This window comes from Barbus barbus (genome assembly GCF_936440315.1).
Source record: "Barbus barbus genome assembly, chromosome: 43".
In the NCBI taxonomy this organism is placed as follows: domain Eukaryota; kingdom Metazoa; phylum Chordata; class Actinopteri; order Cypriniformes; family Cyprinidae; genus Barbus; species Barbus barbus.
The window spans coordinates 22535948-22551816 of record NC_136721.1 but is presented as its reverse complement, the minus strand read 5'-3'; the positions used below and the strand labels follow the sequence as shown (position 1 = coordinate 22551816).

The following is a 15869-nucleotide window of genomic DNA, read 5'->3' as shown; positions in this document are numbered from 1 at the left end:
CATGTTGTAGTTACATCGTTAAAAATCGAGAATCGGTCAAACGTTCTGAAAAAATCAAGGTTTTGTTTTTTTGCCGTATCACCCAACCCTACTCTTGATACATGAATGTTATCTAGCATGCTACATACATAAACTAAAATATTTTAAATATGCTTTTGACTGTTTAATTTAAGTGGCATGTGGGTGCATATTCTTAAACCAATGGCTGGAAAGGTCCATTATCATTAATGTTTCTAGATAAGAATGTTGATTATCTCGGCCAGAAGTGGCTTAATTGTCTTTCTGTTGATAGATTTCCTGTTGTGTATGATCATGGACATTATTTATTTAGTTGCTGCATACTTCCCCCAAACACTCAAAAACCTTGTGCGCTTGTTATCTCGATCATTATCACTGTATTTAGTCCAGAACGTTCAAGGGCCATCAATGATGACACTGAAAGAAAAACATTTAGAGTGTTTGAAGGGGACCAGAGAGCTAAGCATTGACGCACGGTCTAATAAAAAAACTTTCTTTGGGATGACACTCCCTCAACAACCCTCTGAAGGTTCCCATGGCAATGGTCACCAATAGCGTTCCACTTTCTGAGACCCGGTGGTCAGAGTTTGATGTACTGACTTGTGATTGGTTGATCTAGTTCTTAGAGGGGTAACTGCAGAGCTGTTGACAATGGGTCAGTGACATCATGTTAATTATGCCAGCAGAAATACCAGCGGCCTGATGCCAGCTTTCAGAATCCGGCAATCACATACCCATAAAAGGGCAGTCGCCTCAGCAGACCCAGCGCATCACACGCAAAAACATATTGCCATGATTCCAACCTTTACGTAGCCGATTCCCACAGTTTGGTAACAGATTTAAATCTGTAGCTTTGTCACATTATCATTAGGCCAGGGAAGAGAGAAGAGGAAGTACAAAGAAAGGAAATCTAATTGCAAATTCACTACTTTATGGATTTTACAGTGTAATCGACGCCAGATATGATGTAAACAGTCCAGACATCAATAACATCAGTTACATTGTAGCAGTTATTCTTATAAGGTTTAATCTAATCTTTGTTCTTTCTAGTGAATAATTGAGTCGCAGGGATAGCAGACTCAAATTGTGACTATGAACTCCTTCTTATTTCATAAGAAGTAGTAAATCAATGTCTTTGATGTCTGTCCAAGTCTGTAACAGCTACTAATTTAGCTCAGACCGTCAACCAGAACAGCATCTCGATCTGCAGTTATGTTATCCCAGTAAAAATTATTGCTCTTAGGTCTATTCTAATCTTTTCCCCCATCCCAGTAAAATAATGTGAATTACTTTTGTATTTAATTTCAAGTTATTTTGTGCATTGTCCTCAATTTACTACAATTCATTTAATAGAATTTTTAGTTAAACTGTTGACCTAAGTTATTTTGGGTCATTGGTGTTTTCCATTTAATCTAATGACCCTAAATAACTTGAATATACAGTTAATACTATATTGCTCATTTGTCTATTGTTTTTTTTCTGCAGTGCCTCAACCACAGACCTATCAGGATTTGAGACAGGATTCCTTAGGAAGAGCCCAGATCAGTACAGTTCCCGGGGCAGCATGGAGAGCCTAGACCACTCTCACCCAGCCTACAGCTCCTGCTATCAACTATCGTCATCCAAATCCTCCAGTAGCATTGATCATCTGCACAGCAAGCGGGATTCTGCATACAGTTCCTTCTCCACCAGCTCCAGTATCCCAGAGTATCTTGCGGCGGCACCGTCATTTAACAAGGAGAGGTCATATTCCATGGAGAACGTTCCACAGAGAGAAGGGATGCAGCAGGCTGATATACATTACATACGCACTGTGTACGACCCCCAACAGGGTGTCTCTGAAGAGCATGAGATCAGCTCTGCAGCCCTTATGAGATCCAGTGACAGCAGAGCACAGTCTAGAAGTGGGAATGTCTCAGGCCAGATCTGTCATCGTGGCAGTAGTAGTAGTGGAAGCAGTGGGAGTAGCGGAAGCACCTCCAGCTCACAACGCCACAGCATTGGGCCAGTCTGGGATCCAGGGCACAACCGGCTCTCCTATGAGAACCTAAAGGGGGCGCCAGCCCCTCCATTACGCAGTGACAGCTATGCAGCATTTCGCAGTCATGAGCGTCCCAACTCCTGGTCGAGTCTTGAACATGCTCGGTCGCAGCGGGCACTTCACAAGGGTTCCTGGCATCACTCGAGTGGTTCTGTGGCTACAGGAAAGTCCTCGTTTGGTGCTGAAGGTCAGTTGCACACAGTCATAGAAAAAAGCCCCGAAAGTAGCCCCACCACCAAACCCAAACAGGGTTTTCCTCAGGTTGCACAACCCGGTCGCCTTATGTTACCCACTAGCATCTACCCTGTTCCACCTCCCGAGCCTCATTTTGCACAAATTCCAACCAGCAACCCAAGCTCTGGAAGTGTATATCCAGCACTGGCGAAGGAAAGCAAGCACAACAATCACTGTGACCACTTGGGTGGACCAGTGAAAGAGGACAGGGTCACCATTGAAAACGGATACCAAAGCAATGCTCCTAGCTCAATCCCTGTCCAAACTCATGTTTCGGCACAACCAAAGGTCTCCGATAGAGTGCAAGATGACACTCAAGTCAAACCTGGTTTTTATCGGCCTCATTGGCAATCACAAATGCAGAAGTCACACATGCCATATGTACCCCAGGAAAGGAGGGACCCTTACACCCCTGTGCAACCAAGAGGAGAGAGACCAAATTTCTCGCTTGGTATGGATGATTACGACAACTCACCTCAAGATGAAGAACAAAATAAATGCAAAGTGCAAAGCATCTATCCAGACCCAGTTTACACTGGGAAAGTTTCACAGGGACAAGTTGCTCAAACATACAGCGGAAACTTCATGCAAACTCAAGGAAGTGACCACATAGTCAAACCTTCAAGGCACTACAGTGACTCTAGTGCTCTCCAGGAGAGAGGTCAAGACCAGGATCACCCCCTGACCAGACTGGAGAATGCACTTGCTGAGGTTCAACGGTGCTCCAGTCCCGAAAGTACAACTAGCCAATCCAGTTTCCAAAAAGAGCGTAGCATGTCCGTACTGGAGAAAGTAAGTCATTTTGAGAGACAGCAAGTCAAACCTCGCAGTCATAGCTGCCTCTCCCACCATGGTTCTACGGCTCGTCCGAGCCAAACGTCACGACCTTCCAGTGCCAAGAGCTCCTTCTCTGGTGTAGAGGATGTGCGCAACATGTTGGAGAGAAGCAACAGCTCGGTTCCTCATGGGAGAACTCAAAATACTTCTAGCATGGCGAGTTATGATGGACAGATGGATGTGCATCATGATTTCCTAACAAGATGTGGGAGTAGTGATCATGTCCAACATCGCCAGCAACAACAGCCTGTTGTTGCCCATAAGACCTGTCTTCAAAGAAGTAAGAGCACCTTTCAGCTTGGTGAGGGGAATGGTAAAGACATCCATGGGAAAGGTGACATTCATGACATCTTGGGCACCATCCAAGACACATCTTTTAACAGAGCATATAGAGACAGCATTAAAGATGCCCAGTCTATGGTTCTGAGGTCAACTTCCTTCAGAAGACGTGACCTTGGTGTTAACCCTCCACCAGTGCCAGCTAAACACATGTCTCTAGAACGAAAAGGACCCAGTACAAGTCTAAATCCAGCTACAACATCCCCACACACTCCAAAGGAACGTCATGTTGTTCCTGTTGAAGCACCAAACAGAGCCTCTCCTCCTGACCTCCCCAGTGTCCCAGCTGTTGGACCCCCAGTTATGCGGATCTGTGGACGCAAACGATTCACAATGGAGCAAAAGAAGCTATCGTATTCTGAGCCTGAAAACATGCATGAAGTTGGAGTTTTGACTCAGGAAATCAATCAGGCTGACAAGAAGGTTCAACAACAGTTTCTGGCAAGTGAGATGAGTGTTGCGGATAGACGCAGGATGTTCGAGCAGGTGGCGAATCGTAACGCTGACCCCAGATTTTTCTCCCCCAGGCCTGATTTGAAGCAAATGCAACAAGAGGCACTTGTTGAGTATATGGAGCGCAAAACAGGTAGAAGAGTAGACGGACGCCCAAACCGCCCACATAGCGCTTATATACAGTCCGCTTCTTCCTCTTCTGCTGACTTGCAAAGTCTTATTTCCACCCCAAGTATGAACTCTTTGCAAGAGCCAGCATACGATGCCCTCACTGGTGGTGTACGTAAATCCTCCACCCTTCCAGCAGGAATGCAAAGCTCCTTTTACCCCCTTAGGGTTAACCAAAACCACACACTGCCTGAGGTTTTTGGCCAGCAGTCACAAGGCACAAATCCTGAATCTCACAAATCAGGCGCAGTCCTGACCAGACACACCCTTCCACAGCACTTGGAAGCCACTTTTGAGAGAGCCACCTCTGGCAGAAGCTCAGGGAGGTCAGCTTCAGCTGAGGATTTGCTGGACCGTAGTGAAGAACGTCACATTTCTCAGCACTTTCGGTCCAAGTCATCTCCAGTGGAGAACTTTAGTCAGGTAACACTCATTTATTAGCTGGGTGAACTTGACTGTGTCATTGGTTTAGCCATTGAAGTGACGTGACTTCATACCACACAGTTAAATAATAATGTTCATGGCAGAGTAAATGTGCTTATATTAACCCTCTTATTGGATAGTTACAACTGATTACTCGCTCTGTGTTTCCCTAGCTAGAAAACTAATGAAAAACCCTCAGAACTGAAGAAAATCAGCAGTCAAGCAAACTATAATATTTTTCTTTTTTAAAAATTAAAATGGCCATCATTTGCTCACATTTATGTCATTAAAAACGTGTATGACTTATTTCTTCTGTGGAATGCAAATGAGGATATTTTGAAGAATGTTGTCCATACAATAAGAGTCAATGCGGTCAACTGAACCTTGTTTTTGACGCCATCAACTTGGACTCATTGTATGGACAAAAACAAAATATTGTCTTCAAAATATATTTTTTTTTCTTCCACAGAAGAAATTATGTCTTGACATGAGGGTGGGTAAATTATGGCATTTTAATTTTGGGGCAACAGTCAAGCTGGTGTTCAGTGATCATCAGAGCATACATTTTCAGACAATTGGGGTCTGTCTGTTATAGGGTAAAAGAACAGTCCCTTTCCTATAAATGGGCAGATAATCATTTTTGTACCCACTCCTGGTGCTCCACAGGAAGAGACCAGTGCTCCTCACTTCCTGTTTGGTGCCACAGAGCCTGGGTTTTTGTCAGAGATCTGACAGATGTGCAACAGATAACTGCACTCCTTCTGTGCCAGAGGGCAGGAGTTGGAGATAATGGACAACCCGTCATGGTTTGGGGTTTGAAATATTTGGAATGGTTAAGAAAACCATTTATCTAGGAGAATAATTATCCTTTATGTAAACAATAATGGTTCTGGTATGATGATGACCGTGTACAGTAGACGCACAACTATCCTGTGAAATCCCAGACTATTCCAGCTACCCAAACTTGGAAATGGTTCAAGCAGAAGATAAAATACCAGCACGATGACATTGCTACTTGCTGATATTGTGGCTTTACATAAACCTAAACATTCTGGGCATGAAAAAAAGATCAAAACCAAGCACACCATTCAGTTCACACTCTCGCACGCACACATCTGTTCACAGTTCATGCTAATTGAATACGACATAGTTCAGATATGAGGATGTTGACATGCTGTGTCTCTTTTTTTATTAACTGATCTTAGTTTATCAGTAGTCATGGCATGCACTTGAGTTTAAAATTAACATTAAAGTTCCAACGTTCTCTAAACTTGAGGTAACCATGAAATAATGATTAACTTCCTGTTCCTGGTGTATGAAACAGAAAGTGCTACAATGTCACCTGCTTATATAAAAGAAATTTTCTTTTGTTCTCTTTTTGTCTAGGACTTCTTAGCTAGAGACCTTCAGTTGTTGAGAGTTTCCTCCAAGGAATCCTTTGAAAACAGGTTTGTGTATACGTTTAAAAACATTCACTTCCCATGTCTTACAAATAGTCCTATATACAACATGTGTGGATATTATTTTGCACAGAATTCACATACTAAAAGAATTATACATATAAACATTTTTTCATTGGATGATCTATATTTGCATTCTATAGGCTTTAAGTTAAGACAACTTAGCATTAGTAACATTTTTGTTGCTGAAGAATTGTGCAGTCCTTTAAAGAGCAAGAATTTATTTGCAAGTTCAAAACTATTTGAAACTGAATTTTATGGAAATATTTACCCATAAAAGGTCTTAAATTAACGACCAACCCTTAATCGGTCAGTAGCAGTGACAGAGTCCCGCTGCAGCTATTTTTGAGTTTGTTTTGAGCCATGCACGAATTCCCACCAGAAGGATAAATGATTTGCATTTCATTTACTTTAAAAATTACAGGTATTGGAAACCTGACAAGCACAACATAATGATGGTACTTTCTCATTTCATATGCATGTTTTAATAGGGTGTTGGCAAACATGGGACACAAACAGCCGTCAAGTTCAGCACGTACGGAGAGGAGTTACCAGCTAAACCAGGGTCCTGTCCAGCAAAACGCACCTGTGTTGAGGCGTGAGCGTCAGAAACATTTGGACCGGCCTAAAGCACAGAGTGCTTCAGGTCTGGCTGCATCTGTGGGACTCCCTTGCCCTTTCACCTCTCCAGGCATTGCTGCCAGCCTCGACTGGCATAACGGAGACAGACTGTATCAGCCCAACCTGGACTCTATTGCATTTCCCGAAACTGGCCCACAAAGTCAGAAGTGTCCACCGGGAATGGTGCGGCAAAACTCCAGCGACACCAGCACTTCTGAAGACACCCTGAAGGACTTCCCGTGTCCGGTGGCCACTCCGTCACCTCCACACCCAGAGGTCACAGGGTCACAACTTGATTCAAGGCCACTAATCCTTCCCAAGAGCCCGGTTTCCCCAACAAAGCCACTTCTCTCTCTACGGATCTCAGATTCTGATCTTGTAGATGTTCAGAGTACAGCTGTGTCTCAAGATGATGATGAAGTGTTTTTTGCACCTCTGCCACCACCACCGCCCATCAGAGAGACAGAGATTATGGAAGACTTCCCGCCTCCTCCGCCTCTCACACCCCCAGTCGAGGAGAACGTGGAGGTGTCTTTACAGCATCTGGGACCATTACGGCCCATCAGGTAGAGACACTTCTTGTTGGTCTTGAAACAATTAGATCAGATTTGAGGGATTAAGAGCTTGAACAAGATGAATTTATGTGCCAATAGTATCCCTTGTGATTTTCTTTAATGTAGGTCAGGGTTTGGTTTATGATTTGTTTGATAGGAATGTTGTTCCAAGAACAATAAACGAACATGTCAATCACAGCATTTGTGACTATGTTAAATACCACAAAAAACAATTGCAATTTGTGTGTGTGTGTGTGTGTGTGTGTGTATGTGTGTATGTATGTATGTATGTATGTATATATAAAGGTGTATTTTTTCTGTAGTGCAAAATAAAAAAATTAAATTGCGAACATAGAATATATTTACACAAATTAATATAGATTTTTGCTAAGTATTATTTTCTTATTTATTTTAGGCCATGTTTAATATCTTTTCAATCTAAATATATTTATATTGTATAAACTAATTTTTTTTTTTTTTTTTTTAATTTCTCTTGAAGAACATTTTGTAATATATTTTGGCATTTGAAGGTTTAAACTAAATATTTTTCCCATTTGAAAAATATATTTCCTTAAATTGTGCTGCTTACAACATATATTTCTAAATATATTTTGGCCAGACTCTATATGGGTAATTAAAATTGCTTTTAAATTTTTGGAGCAGAATTTAAAAGCAGAAATGTGAAGCTTTTTAAACAGTTTTTCAGTTTTGTTAGGTTAGTCAGCTTTTTTTCTTCACTGTAAAATCACTTTAACACATGTATTGTGCATGTCTTGTGACTGCACTATTGAAACAGTTATTAACAATTTACAAATCGGCTCCGTTTACTTTCTTTGTAAATGCCTGATTTAACACAGATTTTGTTTGTGTTTTATATTTTTCAAAAGAACAGGAAGGATTTGGTGGAAATGAATTTTTGTCATGCCGTCAATTGTACCGAACTCCAAATATCCTTCAAACTCATTAGTGTAACATGATTTTCTGTCATTTCACACTGCAGCAACCGTGAGAGTCTGACTGAGGCCACAGCCCATCCAGAGCCTGACCACACGACTCCATCGGTGAGCCCTGACAGCTCCAGCGCTGCCTCTCAACCCCAGTCACCCGTCAGCACTCCTCCAGAGCAGGACGCCTCTGAGATACTGGGACCCGACTACCATCTGCTGTCCAGACGAGAGCGGACGCAAGCCGAGCTGCTGGTGGAGACTTTAGCCCGAGAGCTGGTGAGCCACGACACATCCCTCACCTCGCTCCTGGACACCTGGGCAGGTAAAACCACCCTCGATCTGATGGAGGACATCTTCCCTTCAAACGGCAGCCATCTGAGGTGAGTGTTGACAGGAATCATGTATATAGCGGTACCCAATAATCAGGTGGATTTCATGCTCACAGGACCAATGAACACAAGAGCTCTTTGTTTAAAGCTGATTATATTAAAGCTCACAGGTCACAGCCTAATTTTATTGCGATAACCCTGTTGTAAAGATAATGACACACTTCTGTATGTTTCCTGTATTTAGTGTATAATTGATTCATAGAAAAGAGTGACTGTGGCGGTACTGTGGTACAGAGATGGTTTTGGATAACAATATTATGGTGCTTTGATGTATACCATTAACTCAATGATTACTGCACTCATTTAGCATATTATTTGCATTATACACAAGGTATTGAATGACTAATATGGGATTTTTAATGGCTGTTAATGATATCTAGAAACCAGGATGCAGTGTTTTTACTCTTGGCTAAAACTAAAAGTATTAAGAATACAGTACCAAAATGACTCAATCTAAAACTCATATAAAGCCTAATAATAAATGGTAAAAAAAAAAATTATGAAAACTAAAAATATAAAAAGTACTTTTTTGTTTTATAATTTTATGAACTTTTATCATTTAGTATTAATAAATACTATAATTGTATATAAATAATACTAAGAAGGCTGATATAATGCTGATATGTACTGAATGAAATTTCATTATAGAAAACTAAAAGTTAAATGAATAATAAAAGCTAAAATGGTCTAATAGCCTTACATCTGTTACATAAATATCTTTATATCTTTTGACGAGATTATTAGTAGATTTAAAATGGTATTTCACCAAGAAGACATGGTTATTCATCTCAAAAGCCAATCAGTCGGCCTGGCTGTTATAAATTGTTATATCATTACTCTAACACCGTGGTCCAAAAACATGGCCTTACATAAAAAAAAGCCTCAATGTAATAAGATATCCATGTGCTCATATAAAACAAAAACACTAATCTAAGATGCCATATTTTACCATAATTTGAAAGTGTTTCAAGAAAACATGAAATCTATTCACTGAAAACAGGATTTACAGCTTATGTCCAACACAAACATACCAACGCATGGGAACTCCTAGATAAAAGCGATGAGTGTTCTCCCACCTCATATGATCATGATTAGTCTCTCGCGCTCTCCGTGTGTACACTGTCATCTAGCGGCCGATCATGAAACACACACACGTGGAAACTTGTGACACACAGATACTAGACACAGTTGTGCAAACATGTGCATCAAATATATCGTTTAATAACAATATTCAGTTTTCTTTCTTAAACTTTTTAGTTCAATGCATTGTGATTATGCATGCATAAATAATGAACTAAACAGTGAAATGTATTTTTTGGACATAACGCCATGAAAAAACTGCTTTTTGCACATGTACTAGGATAATAGCTTGTTCTTTACTTTATGCATTTGACATTTTGGTTTTTATCCATTTTCTTAAATCGGTTTATGCATTTATTTGCTTGTTTACACCACAGTAAATTGGTTTAAAACATTTATCTGTCACTTATAATACAGTTTTAAGCCTGATTATATGCGGTGTGTGTCGAGTCGCTGAACTAAACGTGTAATTACATGCGCTCTGTTTGACACGGGGAATTCTCTGTCTCTCTATCTGACAACACACAGGGCATTCAGGAGTAACACTCTTTGTTTGTGTGTTTGACCTCCTTTAGGGCTCGGGATGGTCCAGATACTCCCTCTCAGGCTGTTCCAAGAAAAATGGAAACCAACCTGGACGACGAAGAAGATTACTTGAATCAGAAGAAGGTCAGATACACATTTATAAATGAACATATAAAAAATCAATAGGAATAATAATTAAGAACGTAACTGCAACCTATCAAAAATATATTTCTAATGTATGAATATTTTTATACGTGCATTTTATATATTTGTTTCAGCATCTAATAATAATATTACAAATATATTTATATTTGTAATACATAAATATTTTATAGAAAGATTTGAAATGTTTTAACATCTAATAATAACTAGGAAATATAAGCACTCATCAAATATAAGCATATAAGCAACCTACCAAAATATATGTATATTTGTAATGCATAAATATTGCTTTATTTTTATGCACATTTTATGTTCATATGGAAATGTAAATATGTTTTAACATCTAATAATAACTAAGATATATAAGTAACTAAAAGCGATCAAAACTATATTTATTTTATCATTTCTAAATATTTGTTTTTTATATACAGATGTTATATATTTGTTCAAAATATGTGTATAAATATTTGTAATATTTGTATACTGAAATTGTATGTATTTATTCATGTAAATATTTTAACATCTAAAAATATAAGTAAAATCAAAGATAAAATTAATCAAAAAATATATTTCTACTGGAATATTTTAGATTTATGTAAACATGTTTTAGCATCTCAGTTGTTGGCCGCTTTTGTACATCTGAATTGTATTTTACGACATATTTGGATTTTATTTATTTGTGACCCTGGACCACAAAACCAGACGTAAGGATCAATTTAGCAAAATTTAGATTTATACATCATCTAAAAACTGAATAAGCTTTCCATTGGTGTATGATTTGTTATGATAAGACGATATTTGGTCGAGATACAACTATTTGAAAATCTGGAATCTGAGCGTGCAAAAAAATAAATCAAAATACTGAGAAAGTTGTCCAAATTAAGTTCTTAGCAATGCATATTTCTAATCAAAAATTAAGTTTTGATATATTTACAGAAGGAAATTTACAAAATATCTTCATGGAACATGATCTTTACTTAATATCCTAATGATTTTTGGCATAAAAGAAAAATCAACAATGTTGACCCATACAATGTATTTTTGGCTACAAATATATCCCAGTGACTTAAGACTCCAGGGTCACATTTATTTGCTTGCTTGCTGTGTGGTAACATTGTGTTGCATTGTTTAAGCTCTTGTACTGGATTCACATTGTATTCATTGAATGCAGTGGCACATAAATGAGCACAATGACCCAGAGCACAAAGCCAATCTTCATTTCCCAGAATCAGTGAGGTGTTGAATGTGTGCTTGCTGATGGTGCAGTACTGTGTGTGGTCCTGCAGGTAGAGCTGTTGCAGGTGCTGCGGGTGAGCGTGCGGTCGCTGCAGGGCGAGAGAGACGGGCTCTCGGAGCAGCAGAAGCGCTTCACGGCTCTGGGCGGCAGCATGGAGGCTTTAGTTCAGGAGCGCTGCAAACCCAACGAGAGAGAGAAGTACAGCATGTTCGTCGGAGACCAGGAGAAGATCGTCAACCTGCTGCTATCACTGAGCGCTCGGCTCGCCCGCGTGGAAAACACCCTCAATGCTCTGGGCGACGAAGATGCTGCAGAGGAGAGGGTGAGGAGCGTCGCAGGAAATAAACCCACTGAAATCCATTTATAATATTAGTCGAAGTTTCTTGCACCAAAATCAGGTTAATTTAATCAGTTTTATCATGATCATGTTCATTCATCGTTCTTAAATTTAGGAACAGGGTTATTGTAGTTAACTAATACTAAAATTGACCAAAAATCCATTTATATTTGTAAGTTATAAATATTTTAAAGATTTTATACATGCATTTTAAATATTTATTCACATAAATGTTTTTTAACTTCTAAAAATTAACTAGTAAATATAAGTAAAATTAATCAAAAATATATTTATTTTTTATACAAATATTTTATATTGATTTATGTAAAAAAAAAAATTTTAACATCTATTTTTTAGCCATTTTGTACATTCTGAAATATATTTGAAACTATAAATAAAATGTGTTTTATTTCAGCTAGTTGCCAAAACAGATTTTCTCATTCTCATTTAGTTAAACTTGATGCAACAAAATTAATAACTATATAGACAGAATTTTTACAAAAATAAGTCAAAAACACACAAAAATGACTAATAAACCTGTTCTAAAATAAAGGGAAAATATAAGTCAAAACTAATTCAAAATATTAAAAAATATAGTGTTTAAATTTTTGAATTGTAAATGGATATTAAACTTTTGAATTGTAAATAGATATTATATATAAAATTATAATTATAGTAAAATAATGTTTAGAACTAAATGGGACATGTTGCTACTGTAACATTAAGACTTCTATGTAAACACTGGTTTTGCCTATATGAGATGCACAGTAATGCAAAAGAATTATTGATCATTTTAAATGCAAATATGGTGTTTGCATACAAGTCTTAAAGGTACAGCAAAAAGCAAAGCAAAAATGTCCTGCTGCTGTTGATCCATTATATTTAGTGCCGTCACATCCTTGCAAAAAATGTTTTTGCAAAGTGCCATTACTAATGTGACATGCATTACAGGTTTACAAAACAATTTGCAGAAATGCGCTTCACAAAATTTCAGACCGATATGATCAGGCATGTTATATATCATCAAACGTTTCAAAATAACAAGGAAAATGTGATTATCTGCTTTAATACGTCAGTAAACAAACAAGGATCTGGTTTGTAATGTAATCAGTCTGACACATCTACTGCCCTGCAAGAGCCACTTTTTCCCATCCTGCTTTAAATAAACGTACAAAACAACGATTAGAGACTATTTTAGAAGATTTCAACATCATAAACGCTTTGCCTGTGGGAGACGCCAACATCACGCTCATAAACACACACTGTGCTTTAATATTGGGATAGTTGTGAAGGTTAATTGAATGCAAAAGCATTCATTTCTGTGATAATATCAAATATTGCATATAGGAAGCTACGTGTAATAATAATGGAGATTAAGGAATTCAAATATTTCTAGAAGGCGTATATCTCACTGAACTCCAAAACTAACAACAATCCCAAGCTGACACTCCTCAAACATTTAGATTTACTGAATAAAGGGCTGATCCAGATTATTACACACTGAGAAGGAACAAGAAATGACATCATATTAGAGAACAAGATGGAGTGATTCATTTCAGACACCTGCGTCTCAAACTCAGCTGAGGACAGAGGTAAAGTCCAATCTGTTAATTACACAGAATTGAGGGTCATGATAATTAAGCTTTGCGTGTTTGATATCTCATGACATAGTGTAAAATGTAGTCTAAATATTATCTGCAGTAATATTTTAGGTTTTGCACGTGTGTGCATTTCAGAAACCTTTTTTTTAACAATATACCTGTAATATAACACTTATATCAGAGCAATTCCTATGTCTGCAAAACAGCTTCATTTTAAGTCATAGAGTCATGTGCTTGTGCTCCATTGTTTATTTTATTGTTCCTGTTCAACAGCCATCAGGAGCTGTACAAATAAAACCTACAGCACTATTAGTATCTGTTAAGAGGTGTTTCCATCTAAAAGGTGTTTAACATCACTGCGCTTGCAATATTATGCAATTTAAGTCTTTGACAAACATTAGACCTGTCATAAACACATCCTTGAGTTAGCTAAACTAGTCATTCAGCTGAAGACATGCTGAAACATTATTACTGAAAATAATATTTCTGTTTCATTTAGCAAATATTTATATAGACTACAATTAAAAAAATTTAGATTCTTGAATGTTTTTGAAAGATGTCTCACCAAGGCTGCATTTAATTGATCAAAAAATACAGTAAAATCAGTAATATCGTGAAATATTATTACTATTTAAAATAACTGATTTCTAGTTTAATATATTTTAAAATGTAATTTATTTCTATGATGCAAAGCTGTATTTTCAGCATCATTACTCCAGTCTTCAGTGTCACAAGATCCTTTAGAAATCATTCTAATATGCTGATTTGCTGCTCAAGAAACATTTCTGATTATTGTTAACGTTGAAAACAGTTGTGCTGCTTTATATTTTTGTGGAAATCGTGATGCATTATTTTTTTCACGATTCCTTGATGAATAAAAAGTTCAAAAGAACAGCTTTTATTTGAAAGAGAAATCTTTTGTAAGATTATAAATGTCTATACTGTCACTTTCAATCAATTTATTGCATCCTTGCTGGATAAAAGAATGAATTGATATGTTTGTGTGTGTCTGTAGGAATCGCTGCAGCTGAAGAGGAAGCAGTTGTGCAGTCAACAGGAAGACGCTCTCGAGCTGAAGGAAAACCTGGACCGGCGTGAGCGAGTGGTTCTGGACATTCTGGCAGGTTACCTGAGCGGCCCGCAGCTGCGTGACTATCAGCGTTACATCCGCATTAAACCCGCCCTTCTGATTCGCCAGCGCCACCTGGACGAGCTCATACGGCAGGGGGAGGAGCAAATGCAGAGGCTGGAGGAGACCCTCCCCCCTGAGTCCCGCCCAAAGAACACTGACTCCGCCCTCCAAACGCCACATTGTTTTAACTCCACCCACTTGCCACGTCCCACCACTGTGACCTCACTCTGACTCCGCCCATCATAGAATGACGTCGCTCACAGCTGAGGACGAATCAGAATCAACACAATGCACAAAGACAAGTGCCTTAAATGAAGGAGACTTTTTCTGGCTTTTTAAAGTATGGAAGACCATAAACTGTGGTTTATCTACACTAAACAAATGCACAGCGCATGTACACTACATACTTAGCATATAGCACAACACTGAAGCACAATGCTAATTCAATGGGTCAAAATGCCTTATTGTGATTGGCCGAAACACAAATAATTTCCAGCCCTGAGCACTTTGGAACACATGAACCACTATGACGTCACAAAGACAAGAAACTATTGAACACGCAAACACTTTCTGTCTATTTGAAATTCCTGTTGTCGATAAAAGCGACAGCTGATTATTTATGATTTTATGTTGTTTAGAAACTATTTTGTACTCTGTACGTTGCTGTACATACTCAATCCCCTCGTGATTTTAAAATGTAGATGGTTAACCTGTTACCCTGCGCCCCTATTTTTGAGCATTTTGTAAAAAACGATATAACCAAATAAAAATGTCTGTAGCTCTTGAACCCTAAGGTCTATATTTAAAAATCTGGTGTTGTTTGAAACTAGACACTTGATCCTTTGTTACTCTAGAGTCATAATAACTCAAAATTAGTATAGCAATAGAGTAAAACAAGGTAAAATATACATGAAATTGACTCGCGATATGTTTTAATGAAGCTCACTAAGGGAAAAATGGATGAGACTTTCATGCCAAAGGCCTGAAAACACCATAAAGATAAAGCTGAACATCTGACCATGTTTTGATTCAAATTTGAGGATGATACTCCCAAAAATGTAGTTTCTGTAAGCTTTTATTTAAAAAAAATCTAGGCGTCCTTTCAAAAAAGCCATTTGGAGACCCCAAATAGACACTTTGTAAACAAATGTCCAAATGAGTCAAAACTACATAATACATATATGTATATCAATTCAGAACTGCTCTGCCCACCAAAACACACAATAAAAAACTATTTCTGAACAGCATTTGTAGTGCTGACTCATTTAGTCATTTGGTTAGTCTACAAATGGCATTTTTGAAAAAAAACGC

The 15869-nt window shown here is 38.2% G+C and overlaps 1 protein-coding gene across 4 annotated transcripts in view; it reads left to right on the top strand.

Annotated features, from left to right (window-relative positions):
- Nucleotides 1-15869, top strand: part of LOC306862778 (protein Shroom3-like) — a 56506-nt gene that overhangs the window by 37986 nt on the left and 2651 nt on the right. For all 4 annotated transcript variants that reach the window (XM_079405761.1, XM_079405764.1, XM_079405763.1 and 1 more), the window contains 7 exons: nt 1504-4513; nt 5900-5961; nt 6465-7160; nt 8149-8475; nt 10140-10233; nt 11538-11810; nt 14442-15262. In XM_079405761.1, coding sequence (XP_079261887.1) covers nt 1504-4513; nt 5900-5961; nt 6465-7160; nt 8149-8475; nt 10140-10233; nt 11538-11810; nt 14442-14789 — 4810 coding nt within the window. In that variant the 3' untranslated portion in view covers nt 14790-15262. The remainder of the gene's footprint in view (nt 1-1503; nt 4514-5899; nt 5962-6464; nt 7161-8148; nt 8476-10139; nt 10234-11537; nt 11811-14441; nt 15263-15869) is intronic.